We start from the raw sequence: 26,953 nt of genomic DNA, 5'->3' as shown, positions 1-26,953 counted from the left end.
TGCATCAAGGTACTGTATCAAGGTACTGCATCAAGGTACTGCATCAAGGTACTGCATCAAGGTACTGTATCAAGGTACTGCATCAAGGTACTGCATCAAGGTACTGCATCAAGGTACTGTATCAAGGTACTGTATCAAGGTACTCTATCAAGGTACTGCATCAAGGTACTGCATCAAGGTACTGTATCAAGGTACTGCATCAAGGTACTGTATCAAGGTACTGCATCAAGGTACTGTATCAAGGTACTGCATCAAGGTACTGTATCAAGGTACTGCATCAAGGTACTGTATCAAGGTACTGCATCAAGGTACTGTATCAAGGTACTGTATCAAGGTACTGTATCAAGGTACTGCATCAAGGTACTGCATCTGCAAGGTACTGTATCAAGGTACTGCATCAAGGTACTGCATCAAGGTACTGCATCAAGGTACTGCATCAAGGTACTGGTACTGCATACAATCAAGGTACTGCATCAAGGTACTGCATCAAGGTACTGCTGCATCAAGGTACTGCATCAAGGTACTGCATCAAGGTACTGTATCAAGGTACTGCATCAAGGTACTGCATCAAGGTACTGCATCAAGGTACTGTATCAAGGTACTGCATCAAGGTACTGTATCAAGGTACTGTATCAAGAGTGCAGATCTAGGATCAGATCCCCTCTGACCTGACCCTGTCCATGTCATCTTATCAGACCCCCTGACCCCCCCCCCCTGACCCCACCCTGTCCATGTCATCTTATCAGACCCCCTGACCCCCTGACCCCACCCTGTCCATGTCATCTTATCAGACCCCCTGACCCCCCTGACCCCACCCTGTCCATGTCATCTTATCAGACCCCCTGACCCCCCTGACTCCACCCTGTCCATGTCATCTTATCAGACCCCCTGACTCCACCCTGACCATGTCATCTTATCAGACCCCCTGACTCCACCCTGTCCATGTCATCCTATCAGACCCCTCCTGACTCCACCCTGTCCATGTCATCTTATCAGACCCCTCCTGACTCCACCCTGTCCATGTCATCTTATCAGACCCCCTGACTCCACTCTGTCCATGTCATCTTATCAGACCCCCTGACTCCACCCTGACCATGTCATCTTATCAGACCCCCTGACCCCACCTGTCCATGTCATCTTATCAGACCCCCTGACTCCACCATCCATGTCATCTTATCAGACCCCCTGACCCCCTGACTCCACCATCCATGTCATATTATCAGACCCCCTGACTCCACCATCCATGTCATATTATCAGACCCCCTGACCCCACCCTGTCCATGTCATCTTATCAGACCCCCTGACTCCACCATCCATGTCATCTTATCAGACCCCTCCTGACCTGACCCTGTCCATGTCATCTTATCAGACCCCCTGACCCCCCTGTCCATGTCATATTATCAGACCCCCTGACTCCACCATCCATGTCATATTATCAGACCCCCTGACCCCCCTGACTCCACCATCCATGTCATATTATCAGACCCCCTGACTCCACCATCCATGTCATCTTATCAGACCCCTCCTGACCTGACCCTGTCCATGTCATCTTATCAGACCCCCTGACCCCCCTGACTCCACCCTGTCCATGTCATCTTATCAGACCCCCTGACCCCACCCCACCCTGTCCATGTCATCTTATCAGACCCCCTTGACTCCACCATCCATGTCATTTTATCAGACCTCCGCTGACTCCACCCTGTCCATGTCATCTATCAGACCCCCCTGACTCCACCCTGACCATGTCATCTTATCAGACCCCCCCTGACTCCACCCTGTCCATGTCATCTTATCAGACCCCTCCTGACATCTCCACCATCCATGTCATATAACCTTTCGGTTACTGGCCCAATGCACTAACCACTAGGCCACCTGCCGACCCAAAAATACATATGGTCCCTGGATAGAGAGGAAAGCAATATGGTGAAAACTCCTGGCCTATCAGAGGGCAGGGTTGACCTACCACCATGTTGCTTATTTATCCCATTCTCTCAGATCTACACAGGTTGACTAGACTAGCTGGTGCTACTACGGGAATACATCAAACAAGTGGAGAGACTAGAGTGATCCAGGAGGGGTTTGGGAAACACTGGATTAGAGTCTAGGGATCACAGAACGTTGGTGGACCACATGGTTTCCATGGTTTCCTGTTGTTTGATGCCATTCCATGTGCTCCGTTCCAGACATTATTATGAGCCGTCCTCCCCTCAGCAAGTTCCACTGCTCCGGATTGATTCAGGACTGGGCCAACAGCCAACCTTTCTCTTACCACAGCGCCACAGCTCCACCTAGTGGAGAGACTGGAGAACTGATACCTCTTAAAACTTTCCCCAAACCAACAGCACCTTGGTGCTTTACAAACAGCTCTATAGAAGTTTAGAGGGTATTAAATGAAACTGTCATCTTGATAACAGTAACTGTTTTACAGGTTCTAGCTTGACCCTGTGTTAATGAGCTCTTTGTAATAAACACACACACCTACACAAACGAGGCCTGAAGGCACAACCTACATTGAGTTTACAGTAACAATGGAGAGAAGTGGAAGGTCCTCAACCAACAGTAACAATGGAGAGAAGTGGAAGGTCCTCAACCAACAGTAACAATGGAGAGAGGTGGAAGGTCCTCAACCAACAGTAACAATGGAGAGAAGTGGAAGGTCCTCAACCAACAGTAACAATGGAGAGAGGTGGAAGGTCCTCAACCAACAGTAACAATGGAGAGAGGTGGAAGGTCCTCAACCAATGGTAACAATGGAGTCATAAGAAAGGAGCATCATAAACTACTACTCAGACTGTCATGGTCATTCTGAAGACGTTCATTGTGTTATTCTACAGTGGAACAAACAGCACTATTTCAATACACCAATCAGTCTTCCTGCTTTGGTAAAACAACCTAGGAAGTGTTCAGTACACTGACTAAATACATATCATGAATGTCACTTGTCTTTAACAAGTTTAGCCAGTTTTCCTAAGATTTACTATGGTCAATTAGTACTTTCGCCTATACCAAATAAACCACACATTGTTCTGCCTTTTGTAAATATGTGTTTAACCTGCCTTACAATACATATATGCTTACAATAAATATAGACATGTTTACAACCTGTTAAATCAACAATCATTAGACAATGAGCATCATCATACAGAGTTATTTATTTAGTTTAGTTATTTATTCATCATCAAATCACAGCATACACACACAGCAACTCAGGTTTGGTTGGAACTTACACAATGATCAGTCCTAAAACAATGCAAGTCTGTGTGTATACAACATACACAGTACAATGAATCACACTGTAGTGCATAAATTCATTACTAGAATCAAAACAGGTATTTCTGTGCCCTTGAAAGTTACACTGGGCTGTAGGTTGGGATGGAGATCAGGGGATTAGTGCAGGAGGGACCCATCCATCATATGACATGCTGGGGGCTCCCAAGGCTCACTCCAGACTCTGGGCCCCTGGGGGGTGCTCCCAAGGCTCACTCCAGACTCTGGGCCCCTGGGAGGGGCTCCCAAGGCTCACTCCAGACTCTGGGCCCCTGGGAGGGGCTCCCAAGGCTCACTCCAGACTCTGGGCCCCTGGGGGTCAAAGAGAATCTGACTGTTAGAGAGGAAACACACCAGAACGACGGCCGAGTGCTTTTGACCAGAATATCGGTCATTCATTTTTGTTCATTTCCCGACTACTCTACATTTCGGGCCAAAAACTCTACAATATAGTAGCTCAAACTATGTAAGTCATTACTAAAGTAAAATATTTACAGGTGATTGGCCCGATGGTGAGCGGCTTGAGGCGGATGGACTTGGACACAGAGCGGGATCTCCTCCTGGAACACACCTGTAGAGAGAGAAACCAACCACTAAGTCAGAGAGACCAAACACTAAGTCAGAGAGACCAAACACTAAGTCAGAGCGACCAAACACTAAGTCAGAGACCAAACACTAAGTCAGAGAGACCAAACACTAAGTCAGAAAAACACTGAGTCAGAGACCAACCACTAAGTCAGAGAAACCTGAAAGCCCAAGGAGAGAGCTAATGAGACTGAGAAGAACATCAGGACTCACTGGAGTGCAGGAGGAGCTCCCCTGGTCACACAGGCTGAGGCTGCAGTGCAGGAAGATGTAACGGTATTCCCCCTGCAGTAGAGCAGAGAACGAAGCCCTGAGGGACGAGCCACTTTCCTCCACTGTCACCTGGGTACGATTTGTAGGACACCTGGGAGAAGAGCCAAGAAACAGCAAAGGTTTCAAGGCATGCACGGCTACACAGACCGTACACAGACCGTACACGGCTACACAGACCGTACACAGACCGTACACAGACCGTACACAGACCGTACACAGCAACAAACACACCATACTTCACACACAAAACAAACACACATGGCCATGCAAACAGCCGATGAACAGAGTCATGGACCTGTCCTGAATCATGTAGGTCCGTGGGAGATTATCAGGGCTGGGGGATTCCGTGGTGTAGCAGTCTTCCAGAACAACAACAAAACGTTCTGCCTCGGACTCCTCTACGGACACGCCCACGTGCAGGGAGGAGCCCACAATCAGGGTGACTGGCTGACCAGCTGGGTAAGGCTGTGTGTAGTTGGAGTCGCGGTACAGAGACATGGAGGCCTTGGCCTTGGCACCGACTCGGACAACTTTATGATCAGTTCTGTGAAGAGGTACAAAGGTACAAAGAATCAAATCAAACTTTATGAACATTAAAATAACAGTTGAATGTTCATAATGATGACACTGTTAGAAAAAACAGTTCCAGGTTCCAGGTTGAACCTGTTTTAGTTCTAGGTAGAACCCTCTGTGGAGAGGGTTCTATGTGGAACTCAAGATAATTATATCTGGAACCAAAAGGTTTCTGCCTGGAACCAAAAGGGGTTCTTCAAAGGGTTCTACCTGGAACCAAAAGGGGTTCTTCAAAGGGTTCTACCTGGAACCAAAAGGGGTTCTTCAAAGGGTTCTCCTATGGGGACAGCCGAAGAATCCTTCTAGGTTCTAGATATCACTTTTTTTTAAATAATAGTGTCATCTGCACAAAGACAACAGAATTAAACAGAATGAACGTTCTGCATATTTTCTCACAGTGGGAGAGGTCTGATGGCCACATCCAGACTGCTCTCTGTCTCCAGAGGATAGACACAGGAGAAGGGAAAGCCGAAGGGTCGGGAGCCGTTCCTCCCATCTACTGGATAAACTAATAAGCTGTTGGAGTAGACAGCATGGGTGGTGTTTGTCTGGGAAAAAGGGAGGAGGGGGTTAAGAAATATGTCATATTCATGCATTGATTAGGCCTGCTTGCATTAGTGATGTGTCGACTACCGTGAAATCACAGGGATTTGTTTGACAATTAACCACCGTTAACACGAATGTCATGTCGTCTTCAGCCCTATTTATTTACATGACCTTTATTTAAAGAGTCCTATTGACACCAAGGTCTCGTGACAAGACCTGCAGCTATTACACAGTAAACGTTAGAGACTCACATACTTCAGTCAAGGCAGGAGCATAGAAAACACAAAAATACAAAAACACAATTGAAAAAACAAGCAGAGGTTCCTCCACCAACAATCTGAACTGAAAGGCACCATTGCATCCCGCGTAGCTCGGGTTGGTAGAGTATGGCGCCAGAGTTGTGGGTTCGATTCCCACGAGGGACCGGTATGAAAAGTATCAACGTATATTCACTCACTACTGCAAGTGGCTCTGGATAAGAGCCTCTGCTAAATGTCAAATGTAACTGTAGGTTATTCTGAAGGTCGTTCCATAAGTAAGATGTGAACCAACTAAAGTATGTGTTTAGTAATAATTCACAAAACCTCTCCAGGGAAAATATTGGGACAGCAATATAGAACCTTCTTGAACATAAAGTGAAAATATTTCTCACCTCCAGAGTGTTTCCACAGTGTCCCTCCCGTCGCTCCACCTGGTACCACACTGAGCCGTTACGATCCTCGTGGGCGGAGCAGCGTCCGTCAGCCAGGTGGGCAGAGGAAGCATCCAGACCAGCAGCCTCCAGGTAAACATTTGGAAGGCCCACCTTCAGGAGGCTCCGCCCACACACCAGCTCTGGAGCTAAGTAAACAACTCCGGAGGTTATTTAAGCAATAAGGCGTGTGAACAGGTACATGTGTGAGACTGAGATCTCTGTGTGGCTTCTTATACACCACGCAACACGGAATGCCTGCATACATCCCTCAGCCGTGGTATATTGGCCATATACCACAAACCCCCAAGCTGCCTTATCAACCAATCATCATTCAGGGCTGGAACCCTGAATGTTGATTGGCTGAAAGCCACGGGTATGAGGAAACATGTATTTTTACTGTTCTAATTCCATTGGTAATCAGTTTATAATAGTAATAATGCACCTTGGGGGTTTGTGACATATGGCCAATATACCACGCCTCCTCTGACCTTATTGGTTAAAAGATCCGCCTCTTAAAGATGCATCATTTCACCCCTAAATCTCTGCGTTTCATAGTGTTTGAAAAAAATACCGATCTGACCATACAGTTTATATTTGTTCAGCACTCACCTTTCCTCTCACATCTCCAGGTGGTCTCATTGTCTCGCACACAGGCATCAAACACTCCACATGTGGAACACACCGTGGTGTTGACATCTGGAAGAGACAGAGGTAGCGTTAAATTACTTTGTTATGTCTAGTTATTAGAACACTCTTTGATGTCTTTAAGAAACAGTGACAAGGACATTATGAGGTCATACCTGCACAGTGACAAGGACATTATGACATCATACCTGCACAGTGACAAGGACAGTATGACGTCATACCTGCACAGTGACAAGGACATTATGACGTCATACCTGCACAGTGACAAGGACATTATGACGTCATACCTGCACAGTGACAAGGACATTATGACGTCATACCTGCACAGTGACAAGGACATTATGACGTCATACCTGCACAGTGACAAGGACATTATGACGTCATACCTGCACAGTGACAAGGACATTATGACGTCATACCTGCACAGTGACAAGGACATTATGACGTCATACCTGCACAGTGACAAGGACATTATGATGTCGTACCTGCACAGTGACAAGGACATTATGATGTCATACCTGCACAGTAGGCCATGTTGCATGTTGTTGTAGGGACAAACTTGTAGACATAGTAGTTTCCATAGCAGGCTTTGACATGGATGGGATTTTGCCTCCAGTAGCAGCAGTCATAATAATAGTGTCCACAGACGCTCCTCTGAACCACCCCGTCTAACAGCTGGGGATGAGCTAATGGAAGCCACAAGGGGATCTCCGTCCCACACATGTACCTTTCCACACACCTCTCTGGCATCTGAACACTGGTGTTCCCCAGGAACAGGCGATACCAGCCCTGCCAGTTGACAGACGAGTCACAGTGGTAGCCGTTAGCTGGACCGTAGTTGGTGGTGGAACGCCAGTCGTCATTCAGTACAGAGTAGTGCAGGCAGGGGTCTGCACAGAGGGACGTTCCACCAACACTGATACAGTCCTCTCCCACTGGACACCGTCTCCCCCCGCACTGAAACTGCACTGAACGGGAGTCACCAGGACTGGAGTGGAGGTCGTCTTCAGGAGGCACCAGGCAGTTGAAGGATCCGGGGGTGTTCTCACAGACCTGAGGAGGGCTGCAGGGTTGGTCTGGGAGGGAACACTCGTCTACGTCCACACAGCCCAGCTCCGAGGACCAGCCGTAACCTTGACGACAGCAGGAGCCTTTAGCGCAGAAATCAAGGTCGTAGCAGGTGATGCCGTCGCCAACGAAGCCATCTTGACAGGTGCAAGTGACGGACCAGGTTTGGAAAGCATCTCCCCTCTCACGTTCCACAGGTGAGTCTAGGCAGGTGGCTTGGTCATGACACGCCTCACAACTGGTAACAACCGTACCTGGGAAAACAATTCCCCCATAAAGCTTATGACAAGACACTACATTCAATTTAATCAATAAGGCCCGAGGAGGTGTGATATATTGGCCGTTATAAACTGGGTAGTTTGGGTCCTGGATGCTGATTGGTTGAAAGCTGTGGAATATCAGACATTATAGACTGGTTGGTTAGAGCCCTGAATGCTGATTGGATGACAGACGTGGTATATCAGACCGTATACCACAGGTATGAAAAAACATTTATAATTACTGCTCTAATTACATTGGTAATCAGTTTATAATAGCAATAAGGCACCATGAAGATTTGTGTTATATGGCCAATATAGCACAGGCTAAGAACAGCCCTTAGCCGTGATATATTGGCCATATACAACACCCCCTCGTGCCTTATTGCTTAAATATACCACAAGTATGATGCAAAATGACTTGTTTACTGTTATAATAACTTTGGTAACTAGTTTATAATAGCAATAATGCACATCAGTGGTTTGTGGTATATGGCCAATATGTCACTGCTAAGGGCTGTATCCAGGCACTCCCCTTCACATCGTGCCTAAGAACAACAACACATAAAACCTCACATAATTCTGCTAAAAAACGATTACAATTTATCTCATCCAGTGGTACAGTTGAAGTCATTAGTTTACATACACGTTAGCCAAATACATTTAAACTCAGTTTTTCACAATTCCTGACATTTCATCCGAGTAAGGAATTCCCTGTTTTAGGTGAGTTAGGATCACCACTTTATTTTAAGAATGTGAAATGTCAGAATAATAGCTGAGAGAATTATTTATTTCAGCTTTTATTTCTTTCATCACATTCCCAGTGGGTCAGAAGTTTACATACACTCAATTAGTATTTGGTAGCATTGCCTTTAAATTGTTTAACTTGGGTCAAACGTTTCAGGTAGCCTTCCACAAGCTTCCCACAATACATTGGGTGAATTTTGGCCCATTCATCCTGACAGAGCTGGTGTAACTGAGTCAGGTTTGTCGGCCTCCTTGCTCGCACACACTTCTTCAGTTCTGCCCACAAATGTTCTATAGGATTGAGGTCAGGGCTTTTACTGTGGATATACAGTATATCACAAAAGTGAGTACACCCCTCACATTTTTGTAAATATTTGAGTATATCTTTTCATGTGACAACACTGAAGAAATGACACTTTGCTACAATGTAAAGGAGTGAGTGTACAGCTTGTATAACAGTGTACATTTGCTGTCCCCTCAAAATAACTCAACACACAGCCATTAATGTCTAAACCGCTGGCAACAAAAGTGAGTACACCCCTAAGTGAACATTTCCAAATTGGGCCCAAAGTGTAAATATTTTGTGTGGCCACCATCATTTTCCAGCACTGCCTTAACCCTCTTGGGCGTGGAGTTCACCAGAGCTTCACAGGTTGCCACTGGAGTCCTCTTCCACCATTTAGAAATTGCTCCCAATGATGAACCAGACTTGTGGAGGTCTACAAATTTTTTTCCCTCGTCTTCCAAAAAGGGTTCTTCAGATGAAAATGGTTTTTGGTAGAACCTTGACCTTCTGCAAAGAACCCTTTTGGAACCCTATGTTCTAAGAATGTTCCACGGTTCAGGGCTGTTCCTGTGCCTGGATTACAGCCCTTATTAGTGGTTTATTGGCTGTACACCACAAACTCTTGAGATGCCTTATTGTTATCATAAACCGGTTACCAACATAAATATAACAGTAAACAAATGGTTTTGTGTTATACCATTGGTATATTTCCTAACATAAGGCTGGAATGCTGTTTTTAGCCAATCGGCATCCAAGACCCGAACTACCCGGTTTATAATAAGCTTCATATTAATGATCCAGACTTTCATCATCAATGCCCCTTCAAAGGAACGTTCCAGAATGATAGAAATCACATTTATGTTCTAAATCATCTGAAGATAGGGAACAAGTCCATTGTTTATGAAATTCGCTGTCATTATATCCTTTTTTGGAGGCAAAATCTATGCTGTGTCTCCTACTTGCTGATTCATTAAACTCGGCATGTGAAAAACTACAACCAGTCAGAAATGTCTGAATTTCCTGCACATGAACACGGCAGTAGCCCTCCACTGCTTCAAGGATTAAGGGACCATCTTAAAACTGCAACACCTATTATTGCATGTGAAAAAAATGTCAATATCTTCTCAACCACATGACATAGTGAACCTATTACAGTTGGTTTGAGATGTCTAAGTCATGTGGTTGCAAAGACATTTTTCAGTTAATCACTTGCACTTTTAAGACAGTCCCTTAGCTCTGAGCACATGGACAATAAGCCATTGAAATCAACGGAACAGAACAACAAAAAACAACTTGTTCTCTATCGTCAGCTGATTCAGAATATTACATTTTTGTCATCCTGTCACGTTCCGTTGAATATTTATTGAAGAGCAAAGTCTGAATCTTTAAAATAAATCTAAACACATTGCGGTTGACAAGACAAGGGGTGAAGTCTCCAAAAAAAAAATTAAGTTCCATAATTTTAAAATCAGGAGTGGTTAATTATTGCCCAGATCTTTAACACAATAACACAATATCCCATATGACGTCCTGTTCCCTATATAGTGCCAGGGCTCTGGTCAAAAATGGTGTATCACATAGGGATTAGGAAGCCATTTGGGACTCAAACCAATGTCTTGAAAGGGCAATAAAGAAGGTTAAATGCACATCTTACACTTGATGAATAATACCGTGCTGAGTTAATAAATAATAATACTGAGGTAAAGGAAGGAGAGGAATAATACCGTGCTGAGTTAATAAATAATAATACTGAGGTAAAGGAAGGAGATGAATAATACCGTGCTGAGTTAATAAATAATAATACTGAGGTAAAGGAAGGAGAGGATATATATATATACATATTCCTATATTTTCCTCTCCTTCCTTATAATATAATAATATAATAATACTGAGATAAAGGAAGGAGATGAATATTTATATATATATATATATTCCTATATTTTCCTCTCCTTCCTTATAATATAATAATATAATAATACTGAGATAAAGGAAGGAGATGAATATTTATATATATATATATATTCCTATATTTTCCTCTCCTTCCTTATAATATAATAATACTGAGATAAAGTAAGGAGATGAATATATATATATATTCCTATATATTCCTCTCCTTCCTTTACCTCAGTATTGTTATATTATTATATTATATTGTTATTATATATACAGTATATATGTATATATAGCTGCTCCCCATTGCTTTATTCTTGCACACAAAGCTTCCATCATCCATAACCTGCACTGGGGAGCAACAGTCTTCTGTGTGAAGCTCTCATTCCGTTCCCTAAATGAGAATCAACCCTCTACCTGAGCTGTCCGCAGTAACATGTTTAAAGAACAGGAGCACCATCAGAACACCCGATGACATCATTCTGTTCAGCTTCTCTTCAGATCAGACACACAGCTGGAAAATAAAGAATTAAAAAATAATATCATTTTTTTTTGTTGGTACAGTTATAGCCAAAGGGAGCTCTTCCGGCAGAGGAAGTTGATTAAAAAAAATGTTTTCTTCCATCATAAACCTATGTATTTTGGCCTAAAAGTCTCCATCAGGGTCAAAACATGATAAAGGCGAACGAGCGAAACAAACACGTTTTAGTTTTATAATTAAAGAAGCGTTTAAAAATAACAAATGATCAACTTCCACTTCCTGAGTTCCTGAATTCACTTCAATTGTGGCAAAATCAAATCAAATGTGACATATTTTCATGCAGAAGGAATAACATATAGTTGAAACTATGGAAAAAGACATTGCTCACTTACCAATCAGCATATGATGGATTTGACCATTGAGCTAGAGAATATATCCAGTAGGTTTTCAGGGGAGGAGGGGGTGGGGGTGGGGGCGCATCATGTGACTACAGTAAAGGGATATTGTTTTTAACGGAGTTACTAATTAATCGTTACTAATTAACTATTAGAAATATAATCTATGCCAGTTAGCCTTGTGCCAATGTGCCCATGGTGATGACACTGAAACATTGAACAACTGAATAAAGTGTATTGTTTAAAGCAGTGTTTCCCAATACCAAACGGGGGCGGCGGGGGGGGGTTACATTTTGCCCTAGCACCGAACACATTTGATTCAGCTAATCAACTCACCATCAATCAAATTTGATTTGAATCAGGTATGTTAGCACATTGGAAAAATGTGTCCCCGTTCAGGTCCCCAGGACCAGGATTGGGAAACACGGCTTTAAAGGGACATTTCACTCGTAAATGAAAGACTTTCAGACCTCAAAAGTAGACTGGTTTCAAGGTTTCAAGATGGAACCCACAACATTGGTTGTGTAGATCATGCCATATGCCTCAATCCAAAGGGTTTCTCCAGTACTTATCTTTTCCATTCACTCTGACATGAGTTAACTTTGGAAGTGTGAAAACTGAAAACGTCTGACAACCTTTTAATTGAAGGTGTAATGTCCCTTTATTACCTGTATGGAGCTGAACCAATGAGCTCATCACTCAGAGTGTTATGTTGGTCTGTCATTGATAATAAGTCATGACCATAGGTCCTACTGGTCGGAGCCAGAAGGGCCCATTGGGCGGGAGCCTATCGGTCGTCATTATGGGCGAGTGGTAAAGTCAGAAGCTCCGCCTCTTTCAAAAATGTTTCTTCTTCTAATCTGATTTTAAACCTAACCTTAACCACACTGCCTACTTTATGCCTAACCATAACTTTAAATGAAGACCAACCACACTGCTTACTTTATGCCTAACCATAACTTTAAATGAAGACCAACCACACTGCTTACTTTATGCCTAACCATAACTTTAAATGAAGACCAACCCCACTGCTTACTTTATGTCTAACCATAACTTTAAATGAAGACCAACCTCACTGCTTACTGTATGTCTAACCATAACTTTAAATGAAGACCAACCACACTGCCTACTTTATGCCTAACCATAACTTTAAATGAAGACCAACCACACTGCTTACTTTATGCCTAACCATAACTTTAAATGAAGACCAACCTCACTGCTTACTGTATGTCTAACCATAACTTTAAATGAAGACCAACCACACTGCCTACTTTATGCCTAACCATAACTTTAAATGAAGACCAACCACACTGCTTACTGTATGTCTAACCATAACTTTAAATGAAGACCAACCACACTAACTTTAAATGAAGACCAACCTCACTGCTTACTGTATGCCTAACCATAACTTTAAATGAAGACCAACCACACTGCCTACTTTATGCCTAACCATAACTTTAAATGAAGACCAACCACACTGCTTACTTTATGCCTAACCATAACTTTAAATGAAGACCAACCACACTGCTTACTGTATGTCTAACCATAACTTTAAATGAAGACCAACCACACTGCCTACTTTATGCCTAACCATAACTTTAAATGAAGACCAACCACACTGCTTACTGTATGTCTAACCATAACTTTAAATGAAGACCAACCACACTGCCTACTTTATGCCTAACCATAACTTTAAATGAAGACCAACCACACTGCCTACTTTATGCCTAACCATAACTTTAAATGAAGACCAACCACACTGCCTACTTTATGCCTAACCATAACTTTAAATGAAGACCAACCACACTGCCTACTTTATGCCTAACCATAACTTTAAATGAAGACCAACCACACTGCCTACTTTATGCCTAACCATAACTTTAAATGAAGACCAACCACACTGCCTACTTTATGCCTAACCATAACTTTAAATGAAGACCAACCACACTGCTTACTTTATGCCTAACCATAACTTTAAATGAAGACCAACCACACTGCTTACTGTATGCCTAACCATAACTTTAAATGAAGACCAACCACACTGCCTACTGTATGCCTAACCATAACTTTAAATGAAGACCAACCACACTGCCTACTGTATGTCTAACCATAACTTTAAATAAAGACCAACCACACTGCTTACTGTATGTCTAACCATAACTTTAAATGAAGACCAACCACACTGCCTACTTTATGCCTAACCATAACTTTAAATGAAGACCAACCACACTGCTTACTGTATGTCTAACCATAACTTTAAATGAAGACTAACCACACTGCCTACTTTATGTCTAACCATAACTTTAAATGAAGACCAACCACACTGCCTACTTTATGTCTAATCATAACTTTAAATGAAGACCAACCACACTGCTTACTTTATGTCTAACCATAACTTTAAATGAAGACCAACCACACTGCTTACTTTATGCCTAACCATAACTTTAAATGAAGACCAACCACACTGCCTACTGTATGTCTAACCATAACTTTAAATGAAGACCAACCACACTGCCTACTGTATGCCTAACCATAACTTTAAATGAAGACCAACCACACTGCCTACTGTATGTCTAACCATAACTTTAAATGAAGACCAACCACACTGCCTACTGTATGTCTAACCATAACTTTAAATGAAGACCAACCACACTGCCTACTGTATGTCTAACCATAACTTTAAATGAAGACCAACCACACTGCCTACTGTATGTCTAACCATAACTTTAAATGAAGACCAACCACACTGCCTACTGTATGTCTAACCATAACTTTAAATGAAGACCAACCACACTGCCTACTGTATGTCTAACCATAACTTTAAATGAAGACCAACCACACTGCCTACTTTATGCCTAACCATAACTTTAAATGAAGACCAACCACACTGCCTACTGTATGCCTAATCATAACTTTAAATGAAGAGACCAACCACAAATGAAGACCAACCACACTGCCTACTGTATGTCTAACCATAACTTTAAATGAAGACCAACCACACTGCCTACTGTATGTCTAACCATAACTTTAAATGAAGACCAACCTAACCATAACTTTAAATGAAGACCAACACTGCCTACTGTATGTCTAACCATAACTTTAAATGAAGACAACCACACTTTAAATGAAGACCAACCACACTGCCTACTGTATGTCTAACCATAACTTTAAATGAAGACCAACCACACTGCCTACTGTATGTCTAACCATAACTTTAAATGAAGACCAACCACACTGCCTACTGTATGTCTAACCATAACTAAATGAAGACCAACCACACTGCCTACTGTCTAAATGAAGACCAACCACACTGCTAACCATAACTTTAAATGAAGACCAACCACACTGCCTACTGTATGTCTAACCATAACTTTAAATGAAGACCAACCACACTGCCTACTGTATGTCTAACCATAACTTTAAATGAAGACCAACCACACTGCCTACTGTATGTCTAACCATAACTTTAAATGAAGACCAACCTCACTGCCTACTGTATGTCTAACCATAACTTTAAATGAAGACCAACCTCACTGCCTACTGTATGTCTAACCATAACTTTAAATGAAGACCAACCACACTGCCTACTGTATGTCTAACCATAACTTTAAATGAAGACCAACCACACTGCCTACTGTATGTCTAACCATAACTTTAAATGAAGACCAACCACACTGCCTACTGTACTAACCATAACTGTGAAGACTGCTTACTGTATGTCCCATAACTTTAAATGAAGACCAACCACACTGCCTACTGTATGTCTAACCATAACTTTAAATGAAGACCAACCACACTGCTAACTACTTTATGAAGACCTAACCATAACTTTAAATGAAGACCAACCACACTGCCTACTGTATGTCTAACCATAACTTTAAATGAAGACCAACCACACTGCCTGTATGTCTAACCATAACTAAATGCCCACACTACTGTATGCCCATAACTTTAAATGAAGACCAACCACACTGCTTACTGAAGACCAACCACACTGCCTATGTCTAACCATAACTTTAAATGAAGACCAACCACACTGCCTACTGTATGTCTAACCATAACTTTAAATGAAGACCAACCACACTGCCTACTTTATGTCTAACCATAACTTTAAATGAAGACCAACCACACTGCTTACTGTATGTCTAACCATAACTTTAAATGAAGACCAACCACACTGCCTACTGTATGTCTAACCATAACTTTAAATGAAGACCAACCACACTGCCTACTGTATGTCTAACCATAACTTTAAATGAAGACCAACCACACTGCTTACTGTATGTCTAACCATAACTTTAAATGAAGACCAACCACACTGCCTACTGTATGTCTAACCATAACTTTAAATGAAGACCAACCACACTGCTTACTGTATGTCTAACCATAACTTTAAATGAAGACCAACCACACTGCCTACTGTATGTCTAACCATAACTTTAAATGAAGACCAACCACACTGCTTACTGTATGCCTAACCATAACTTTAAATGAAGACCAACCACACTGCTTACTGTATGCCTAACCATAACTTTAAATGAAGACCAACCACACTGCTTACTGTATGCCTAACCATAACTTTAAATGAAGACCAACCACACTGCCTACTGTATGTCTAACCATAACTTTAAATGAAGACCAACCACACTGCCTACTGTATGTCTAACCATAACTTTAAATGAAGACCAACCACACTGCCTACTGTATGTCTAACCATAACTTTAAATGAAGACCAACCACACTGCTTACTGTATGCCTAACCATAACTTTAAATGAAGACCAACCACACTGCTTACTGTATGTCTAACCATAACTTTAAATGAAGACCAAAAAGCCCATTTTGATTTCCTCTTTCTGTAGCCCAGGTGTTTCCCAGGGATCGAAAGAGAGGCATGTTTTTGGCTTCGCCCCTGTACTAAGCACAGCTGATTCAAATCAAATGCTTGATGATGATGATGATGATGATGATGATGATGATGTTGATTAGTGGAATGAAGTGTGTGAGTGCTAGGGTAAACACAACAATGTATATCCCTTTGGGTCCCAAGGACCAGGATTGAGAAACAATGAGTGGTGTGAGGCAGCTTGATGTACCAGTACACCCCCTGGACAGGACACTAGTCTATCTCCTGTTTCTGTAGGGTGAGGCAGAATGATGTACCAGTACACCCCCTGGACAGGACACTAGTCTATCTCCTGTTTCTGTAGGGTGAGGCAGCTTGATGTACCAGTACACCCCCTGGACAGGACACTAGTCTATCTCCTGTTTCTGTAGGGTGAGGCAGAATGATGTACCAGTACACCCCCTGGACAGGACACTAGTCTATCTCCTGTTTCTGTAGGGTGAGGCAGAATGATGTACCAGTACACCCCCTGGACAGGACACTAGTCTATCTCCTGTTTCTGTAGGGTGAGGCAGCTTGATGTACCAGTACACCCCCTGGACAGGACACTAGTCTATCTCCTGTTTCTGTAGGGTGAGGCAGAATGATGTACCAGTACACCCCCTGGACAGGACACTAGTCTATCTCCTGTTTCTGTAGGGTGAGGCAGAATGATGTACCAGTACACCCCCTGGACAGGACACTAGTCTATCTCCTGTTTCTGTAGGGTGAGGCAGAATGATGTACCAGTACACCCCCTGGACAGGGCACTAGTCTATCTCCTGTTTCTGTTGGGTGAGGCAGCTTGATGTACCAGTTCACCCCCTGGAAAGATGCTGTCACTGATATCAAGTTATATTTATTGGAGAACCCAATATCTTCCCATGATAATCTTGTGTTGTGCTCACAGTACATTTACACACACACACACACACACACACACACACACACACACACACACAGTCTATAAACGTGTGTAATTGTCATCAGTCAGTTACGCAAGAAACTCTTATCTAATGCTGTACAAACAATCCTCAGGTCCATTCTCAAAAACATCATAAAATATAGCCTACTGGTTAATCTTAGTGGTCTGATTAAATAAATTCACAACTGAGTTAGGAAATAGGACATACACAAACAAACACACACACTGCCACACACTGCCACACACACACACACACACACACACACACACACACACACACACACCACACACACACACACACACACTGCCACACACACACACACACACACACACCTGGATTCAATCCAAGGCGTATTATAGAGCAGCTATCCTATGATGTATATTGTCGTGTGTTGAATTGGATTGAATCCCAGTCCCAGTACAAGGGCCTGAAGGCAACACCCACGTTGAGTTTACAGTAACAATGGAGAGAGGTGGAAGGTCCTCAACCAACAGTAACAATGGAGAGAAGTGGAAGGTCCTCAACCAACAGTAACAATGGAGAGAAGTGGAAGGTCCTCAACCAACAGTAACAATGGAGAGAAGTGGAAGGTCCTCAACCAACAGTAACAATGGAGAGAGGTGGAAGGTCCTCAACCAACAGTAACAATGGAGAGAAGTGGAAGGTCCTCAACCAACAGTAACAATGGAGAGAGGTGGAAGGTCCTCAACCAACAGTAACAATGGAGAGAAGTGGAAGGTCCTCAACCAACAGTAACAATGGAGAGAGGTGGAAGGTCCTCAACCAACAGTAACAATGGAGAGAAGTGGAAGGTCCTCAACCAACAGTAACAATGGAGAGAAGTGGAAGGTCCTCAACCAACAGTAACAATGAAGAGAAGTGGAAGGTCCTCAACCAACAGTAACAATGGAGAGAGGTGGAAGGTGTGTGTGTATGAAAGTGTGTAGATATATGTGAATGCACTCCTTAGCGCCCCCACCCCTCTTCCCCCGCACAGTTGTGAGCTATAATTTGAATAAAGCTGATTTTAAACACAACAAACTCATGTCAGGAAAAGACAAAAGGTGAAACTAATCTATGCCTGTTCTGGTAAAAACCTCCGGGCATTTAGCCTCGGGGGACGCCTTGCTTGACCACACCCTCCTTCCTTGCTCCTGCCCTGCTTCTTCCACCAATCCATTTGTTTTTATGGACAGAAAAGAGCAGGTGCTCTGAGCTGTCCGATCAGGTCCATTGTCTATTGTCGGCTCTGACACACTGGCTTCTGTGACAGCATAGGCAACACCATTAAGGGCCATCTCCATTCGACTTCTATGAGTTAGTAATCAAACTGAAAGTGTGCCTGCCTTCATGTTCCAATCCAACCAGAAGTACACATGGTCGTCCATGTGGGAGAGAAACATGACAAAGTGAGAAAGGCCATAGTGGGTCTTTTTTTTGCTCTTCATTTCCAAATCATCCTAAAGTATCTACAAATGTATTGTGTAGCTCAATGAAGTTACTTATAGGTGAATTGGACATGAAGTGTGAAAATGCTTAGGTACCATTGACGTGCAATGGATTCCTGCCGTAAATGCTAAAAAGTTAGCTTTTGAAACAGTGACCAGGTAAACAACACCAAAGCATCTGTTGCTGTCATAGCTTGTCCATAGACTGCTGAATGTAATGTGGGTGAACTATCCAAGTCCTGGTCTAAAGAGCAAGAGAACTGTTGGTTATTAGCCTATAGGACTAGCTAGGTTTAATCTGTGTCCGGGAAGTCGTCCCTCACTGTTGTAAATCAAACCCGTCAGTGTTGAGTCTGGTCCTGATTGGTAACACTGGCCAGGGTCGGGGTGCTGTTTTTTACTGGGGGAGACCAGCTAGAGGGGAGACCAGCTAGAGGGGAGACCAGCTAGAGGGGAGACCAGTGGAGGACCTACTGAAGGACAACAGTCAACTGCTACAACTAATCAGTACCTGCAGGGGCAGATATCATGTCTTCAACAACAAGGAGAAAGGTGACCACAGTCACTGAGCTGCTGGAGAAGAGAGAGGAGATGATGGAGAGCAATGGTGGAAACCACTTCAATGTCAACACACCCAGTAAGGGAGAAAGAAGGGTGTGGTGGTCACCATGGTGATGTTAGTGGCAGTTGGAGCTGTGTTCAAATTGATCATTGATGACTTATGGAGCAAATTACAAGATGGTGGGAACTTGGAGAGAAACGGACAATGAAAGGTTGACTACTGAGAGAATGATTATCAATGTGTTACCACTAAATTAGAGCTTGGATCCCAGCTTTGGTTAGACTCATTCCTGGAATTTATGTCAGTGTGAATTATAGTCATATGTCATTCAAGGAGAAAATATTAAGCAATACTGTATCATGCATTGTTTTATCTAACACATTTGTATGCTGATATAAAATTACGTAAAAAATAATTATATCAAATGATGGGAAAAAAATTAAATACATTTAACAAAAAATAATAATAATAATAATAATATATATAATAATAATATATATATAATAATATATAATAATAATATAATAATAATAATAATCAGAATTATTATAATTTTATGACCAAATAAAATGATTTAAAAAATGAATGAAAAGCAAATCTATACTGTCTCTTCAAACAGTAGATACGTGTTTTACCATGTGGATTTACGAACAGATAGTTATGTCTCTGACAGTACACGTACAGATGATTATGGGCAACCCATGAGAATTAGGGGGGAGGTCTATCTTTATCTCTTATAGAGCATGCTTGGAAATGGGACGATATGTCTGATTCATCCGGTCCGCTAGGTGGCAGCATTGAGAATGTGGACGTCGAACAAAATCAGCAGAACCAGTCACTACTTCCTTTGCGCTGTGGATTCATGTGCGTTATTGTTTATCTTTGAATGCAAATGTATTTATTGCAAACTGGGATTGCAATTATTTCCTGATATAACTGTACTGGCTTCTCAGTAAACCGACTCTGAACACCCATGCCCGCCTCAGATTGTTGCCTTCGTCTCTGCAGGTAGGCTATTTGATGTCTCTTGCAGTAGTAACTAGCTAGCTGATGTTTAGCTAGCTCTGGTCCAGCTGATGTTTAGCTAGCTCTGGTCCAGCTGATGTTTAGCTAGCTCTGGTCCAGCTGATGTTTAGCTAGCTCTGGTCCAGCTGATGTTTAGCTAGCTCTGGTCCAGCTGATGTTTAGCTAGCTCTGGTCCAGCTGATGTTTAGCTAGCTCTGGTCCAGTGCGTGTAACTCTATTTAGGAGCAACTCGTTGTCTTTGCGCGATTAGACCAGAGCAAGATGACCAAACGTCATAAATCAGCCAATCAACTGAATAACTACAGTAGCTATAGCTTTCCACAATGCAAGCTATCAAATAAACTTCGCTTTAAGTATCTGTCGAGTTAATTGTCAATATGTAATCAATGCATTATTCATCCGGATGTAACTTAGGTTCTGCTTCGTTTTGCACCAACATAATACATTTGGTCGACTTTTTTTAATCTTTAAAAGAGACCTATCTTGCAGCAAAATGTAGTGTTGAATTTCACAATGAAGATCTATTTATCCTATAATGATTTCATAGATTAATGATGTGAAAGGTTTAAAAACCAGTCAGGGGGTCTTTCTCACCAATAATAGTTTATTTAATATGTCTACTTTGGAGAGATAATACTATTGGATTCCTTATTCTTAGTTAATTTGATTGAGTCTAATTTATACTCTTAAATCTTACGATGTAGGCTTAATTTTCTCAATTCTAGTATTCTTATTTACTTTCTCTCCATTGAATCCATTATTTCTTACAGATGATGACCAACTCTGTCTTTAAAGGAGAGGACAAGACATCCCCCACAGGGTTCCATCCTAGAGCTACAAGACCCTAGAATGATGACCTGCTCTGTCTTTAAAGGAGAGGACAAGACATCCCCCACAGGGTTCCATCCTAGAGCTACAAGACCCTAGAATGATGACCAGCTCTGTCTTTAAAGGAGAGGACAAGACATCCCCCACAGGGTTCCATCCTAGAGCTACAAGACCCTAGAATGATGACCTGCTCTGTCTTTAAAGGAGAGGACAAGACATCCCCCACATGGTTCCATCCTAGAGCTACAAGACCCTAGAATGATGACCAGCTCTGTCTTTAAAGGAGAGGACAAGATATCCCCCACATGGTTCCATCCTAGAGCTACAGGTCCCTAGAATGATGACCAGCTCTGTCTTTAAAGGAGAGGACAAGACATCCCCCACAGGGTTCCATCCTAGAGCTACAAGATCCTGAGACATTAGTTTAACAGAACACGTTTCTCTGCCCAGATTGAGACTAGGGGTAATGTTCCCCTACTCAGATGTTACATTCATCAACCATTGCTATAACATGATGTGGTTAGTCGAAACTTAAAATACATATCCAGGCGTTGTGAGGTCAGGCGTCAGCAACTTCTGAGCAGAGGAACGCGCCTTACATCAACTCAAAATAGAGGGAGGAGATTCTCTGCATAGCGTTAACCTGAATCATCTCAAAATGGCTGCTATCGTGAGACTCCACAGACTAACGAAGGATCAACTGTCTCTTGCTGCTCAGAAGAACAATAACAAACCAGGCAGAAAACCAACGAAGAAGAAAAACTCCACCACCAGAGGAAGGAACCAATCCACAGGAAAAGGAAACAACTCTGCTGACAGTGAAAGTGTTTGTAGCCAGGTATCATCGGCCCCTAAGTGGTGGGGTCGCCCCAAGGGAAGCAAAAACAAACCCAAGATAAGTCTACAACTCTCCAGCGCCATCTTGAGGCCTGACGAGGTAAAACAAGAGGTAGGTTTAAAATTCTGGCTTTTAAATTAACATTTAATTGAGATATTGTATAGCATTTGTATCTGTCTGTGTGAATGTTACAGCTATATGTTTACTAGATATCTGTCTGTGTGAATGTTACAGCTATACACTACCAGTCAAAAGTTTTAGAACACCTACTCATTCAAGGTTTTTCTTTATTTTTACTATTTTCTACATTGTAGGAGAATAGTGAAGACATCAAAACTATTAAATAAACATATGGAATCATGTAGTAACCAAAAGTAACCACAAAGCAAAATATATTTGAGATTCTTCAAGTAGCCACCCGTTGCCTTGATGACAGCTTTGCACACGCTTGGCATTCTCTCAACCAGCTTCATGAGGTAGTCACCCGGAGTGCATTTCAATTAGCAGGTGTGCCTTGTTAAAAGTTACATTTGCGGAATTTCGTTCCTCAATGCATTTGAGCCAATCAGTTTTGTTGTGACAAAGGGGGGGGTATACAGAAGACAGCTCTATTTGGTAAAAGACCAAGTTCATATTATGGCAAGAACAGCTCAAATAAGCAAAGGGAAACAACAGTCCGTTACTTTAAGACATGAAGGTCAGTCAATGTGGAAAATTTCAAGAACTTTGAATGTTTCTTCAAGTGCAGTCGCAAAACCCTGAGTTACATCTGCTGCAGAGAACAAGTTCATAAGAGTTACCAGCCTCAAATTGCAGCCCAAATAAATGCTTCAAAGTTCAAGTAACAGTCACATCTCAACATCAACTGTTAAGAGGAGACTGTGTGAATCAGGCCTTTATGGTCGAATTGCTGCACAGAAACCACTACTAAAGGACACCAACAAGAAGAAGAGACTTGCTTGGACCAAGAAACACGAGCAACAGACATTAGACCAGTGGAAATGTGTCCTTTGGTCTGGAGTCCAAATTTGAGATTTTTGGTTCCAACCGCCGTGTCTTTGTGAGATGCGGTGTGGGTGAATGGATGATCTCCCCATGTGTATTTCCCACCGTAAAGCATGGAGGAGGAGGTGTTATGGTGTGGGTGTGCTTCGCTGGTGACACTGTCTGTGATTTATGTAGAATTCAAGGCACACTTACTTAACCAACGTGGCTACCACAGCATTCGGCAGTGATACGCCTTCACATCTGGTTTCTGGTTTGCGCTTAGTGGGACTATCATTTGTTTTTCAACAGGACAATGACCCGACACACCTCCAGGCTGTGTAAGGGCTATTTTACCAAGAAAGAGAGTGATGGAGTGCTGCCTCAGATGACCTGGCCTCCACAATCCCCCGACCTCAACCAAATTGAGATGGTTTGGGATGAGTCGGACCGCATAGTGAAGGAAAAGCAGCCAACAAGTGCCCAGCATATGTGGGAACTCCTTCTAGACTGTTGGAAAGGCATTCCAGGTGAAGCTGGTTGAGAGAATGGCAATAGTGTGCAAAGCTGTCAAGGCAAAGGGTGGCTATTTGAAAAATCTCAAATATTTTTGATTTGTTTAACACTTTTTTGCTTACATGATTCCATATGTGTCATTTCATAGTTTTGATGTCTTCACTGTTATTATACAATGTAGAAAATGGTAAAAAAATAAAGAAAAACCCTTGAAGTAGGTGTTCTAAATGTTTTGACTGGTAGTGTATGTTTACTATATATGTCTGTGTGAATGTTGCAGGTATATGTTTTACTGGATATCTTTATGTGTCATACGACCACCACTGAAGAATCCTCTTAGAAAATAAAGCTATTCTGTTCTAAACCAGGTGAAACAAGAGATGGACGAGCTGCCTGTCGGTACAGAAGTGATGAACACTGGTTGAACTCTGTGAAGACAGAGAGCTACGACCCAGAGATGGGTAACACCAGGGGACCTACAGAGAGCGACCCCAGGACAGATGCACATCAGCTGGGTATCAAGACGGAGGATGCCCCCCTGTACCACCAGGATGGAGGGAGGCGGCTGCGGTCGGCTACCGTTCAGCTGTTCAATCTGGCTGCGTTGCGGTCTGAGCCGGAATGGTGGCCTCGCAACCAGAAGGTCCGCCGGTTCCCGTGTCCAGACTGCGGCCAGAAGTTCTTCTCCAAAACCACGCTGGAGTTACACTCCCGGATCCACACCCAGTACCAGCCGTACTCCTGTGAGGTGTGCCATAAAACCTTCTCCCGGAAAGGCGGTCTGGTCGAGCACCGACCAATCCACGAGGTGGAACGCCCCTTCGCCTGCCTCCAATGCGGTAGAACCTTCACGTTCAAATCCAACCTGACCCGGCACATGCGGTTCCACAGCGACGCGCGGCCCTACGTCTGCTCCCAGTGCGGCCAAGGCTTCAAGATCTCCGCCCAACTCAAGAGCCACATGATTTCCCACAGCGGGTATAAACCGTACGTGTGCCCGGAGTGCGGCCAGAGTTTCGTCCGTTACATGAGTCTCAAGTATCATCGGCTGAGCCACACCGGCGAGCGCCCGCTGTCCTGCCCAGAATGTCCCATGACCTTTGCCCGGCCGCACACCCTTATGGTCCACCGGCGACAGCACACTGGGGAGACGCCGTTCTCTTGCCAGGACTGTGGGAAGAGGTTCAAACAGGGGTGCCAACTGAAAGACCACGTTAGAAGGAAACACACAGGGGAGAAACCATACAAATGCTCCGAGTGTGACAAGTGCTTCGTCACTTCGGCGTCTCGTAAAGTACACATGGTTGTCCACACAGGAGAGAAGCCGTACAAATGCACAGAGTGCTGTAGGAGCTACAGTCAGAGTGGGGGCCTGAAGAGGCACAAGTGTGAGCAGCAAACCAGGTGAGAGGAACCTCGGGGCTACGCCCCAAATGGCACCCTATTCTCTAAATTGTGCACTAGGGACCATAGGATTCTGGTCAAAAGTAGTGCACTATATAGGGAATAGGTCTCTGGCCAACAGTAGTGCACTATATAGGGACTAGGGCTCTGTTCAAAAGTATTGCAGTATATAGGGAATAGGGCTCTGGTCTAAAGTAGCGCACTATATAGGGACTAGGGCTCTGGTCAAAAGTTGCGCACTATATAGGGACTAGGGCTCTGGTCAAAAGTAGTGCACTATATAGGGAATAGGGCTCTGGTCAAAAGTAGTGCACTATATAGGGAATAGGGCTCTGGTCAAAAGTAGTGCACTATATAGGAAATAGGGTGCCATTTGGGACGTAGACTCAGTGTTCTGAGTGTAGGAACTGGAGAGTGGATCCTTAAAGCAGTACAAATCAAAATCAATTTTATTTATATAGCCCTTCTTACATCAGCTGATATCTCAAAGTGCTGTACAGAAACCCAGCCTAAAACCCCAAACAGCAAGCAATGCAGGTGTAGAAGCACGGTGGCTAGGAAAAACTCCCTAGAAAGGCCAAAACCTAGGAAGAAACCTAGAGAGGAACCAGGCTATGGGTGGTGGCCAGTCCTCTTCTGGCTGTGCCGGGTGGAGATTATAACAGAACATGGCCAAGATGTTAAAATGTTCATAAATGACCAGCATGGTCAAATAATAATAATCACAGTAGTTATCGAGGGTGCAGCAAGTCAGCACCTCAGGAGTAAATGTCAGTTGGCTTTTCATAGCCGATCATTAAGAGTATCTCTACCGCTCCTGCTGTCTCTAGAGAGTTGAAACAGCAGGTCTGGGACAGGTAGCACGTCCGGTGAACAGGTCAGGGTTCCATAGCCGCAGGCAGAACAGGTGTAAGCAGCCACGTAGGTGACAGAAGCCAGGTGAGAGGATTCTCAGGTGTCCTGAGTTGGGAAACTGGCCTTTGTTTATGCAGGATTTAAAGGAGCAATCTGGGATTGGTACATACATATATATATATATATATATATTTTAACTTTGATTCTTGAAGAATATAACTTAGAAATAAATGAATCTAGTTAAATTGTCTGACCCCATCAGAACTCTAAAATATATGATTGCATCACCAGGGAAAACAATAGGCTGTTCCATTGACTGTTCCATCAGTTATTGAACCCTCAATAGGCTGTTCCATCAGTTATTGAACCCTCAATAGGCTGTTCCATCAGTTATTGAACCCTCAATAGGCTGTTCCATCAGTTATTGAACCCTCAATAGGCTGTTCCATCAGTTATTGAACCCTCAATAGGCTGTTCCATCAGTTATTGAACCCTCAATAGGCTGTTCCATCAGTTATTGAACCCTCAATAGGCTGTTCCATCAGTTATTGAACCCTCAATAGGCTGTTCCATCAGTTAACCCTCAATGAACAGTTATTGAACCTCAATAGGCTGTTCCATCAGTTATTGAACCCTCAATAGGCTGTTCCATCAGTTATTGAACCCTCAATAGGCTGTTCCATCAGTTATTGAACCCTCAATAGGCTGTTCCATCAGTTATTGAACCCTCAATAGGCTGTTCCATCAGTTATTGAACCCTCAATAGGCTGACCTGTTTTCCCTGTGATACAGTCCCACTCTCACCTGATGTGTGATGTGAACGTTGCGGGACGGTTTCCCCAGGCGCAGATTAAGCCAAGTCCTGGAATTAAAAGCAGGATAATCTCTAGTGTAATAGGTTTTTATCCTAAGCGCTAGGCTTAATCTGTGGAAACCGGCCCTCCATGTTGTAAAACAGACTTTGTATTGAAACATC

At 43.1% G+C, this 26,953-nt stretch overlaps 2 protein-coding genes across 2 annotated transcripts; one reads left to right on the top strand and one right to left on the bottom strand.

The window, feature by feature from the left end:
• Nucleotides 1–3,156: 3,156 nt before the first annotated feature.
• Nucleotides 3,157–11,652, bottom strand: LOC112230182 (uromodulin). Its single transcript, XM_024396379.2, has 9 exons — nucleotides 11,249–11,652; nucleotides 7,102–7,905; nucleotides 6,548–6,634; nucleotides 5,897–6,084; nucleotides 5,095–5,246; nucleotides 4,421–4,669; nucleotides 4,066–4,216; nucleotides 3,763–3,838; nucleotides 3,157–3,579 (listed from the first exon to the last, which is right to left on the bottom strand). Exons 1-9 carry the CDS (start codon nucleotides 11,310–11,312, stop codon nucleotides 3,560–3,562), a joined length of 1,791 nt encoding a protein of 596 aa, XP_024252147.2. The 5' UTR covers nucleotides 11,313–11,652; the 3' UTR covers nucleotides 3,157–3,559.
• Nucleotides 11,653–20,330: 8,678 nt separating this feature from the next.
• On the top strand, nucleotides 20,331–25,122 carry LOC112230181 (gastrula zinc finger protein XlCGF7.1; the record flags this gene model as incomplete). Its single annotated transcript, XM_024396378.2, is given in 3 exon segments — nucleotides 20,331–20,534; nucleotides 21,323–22,329; nucleotides 24,087–25,122. A coding segment is annotated over 1 exon segment (947 nt), but the record flags the coding sequence as incomplete, so codon positions are not given.
• Nucleotides 25,123–26,953: the final 1,831 nt, after the last annotated feature.

This window comes from Oncorhynchus tshawytscha, unplaced genomic scaffold (assembly GCF_018296145.1).
Source record: "Oncorhynchus tshawytscha isolate Ot180627B unplaced genomic scaffold, Otsh_v2.0 Un_contig_2916_pilon_pilon, whole genome shotgun sequence".
Taxonomy (NCBI): Eukaryota; Metazoa; Chordata; class Actinopteri; order Salmoniformes; family Salmonidae; genus Oncorhynchus; species Oncorhynchus tshawytscha.
This window is presented reverse-complemented; position numbering and strand designations above follow the sequence as displayed.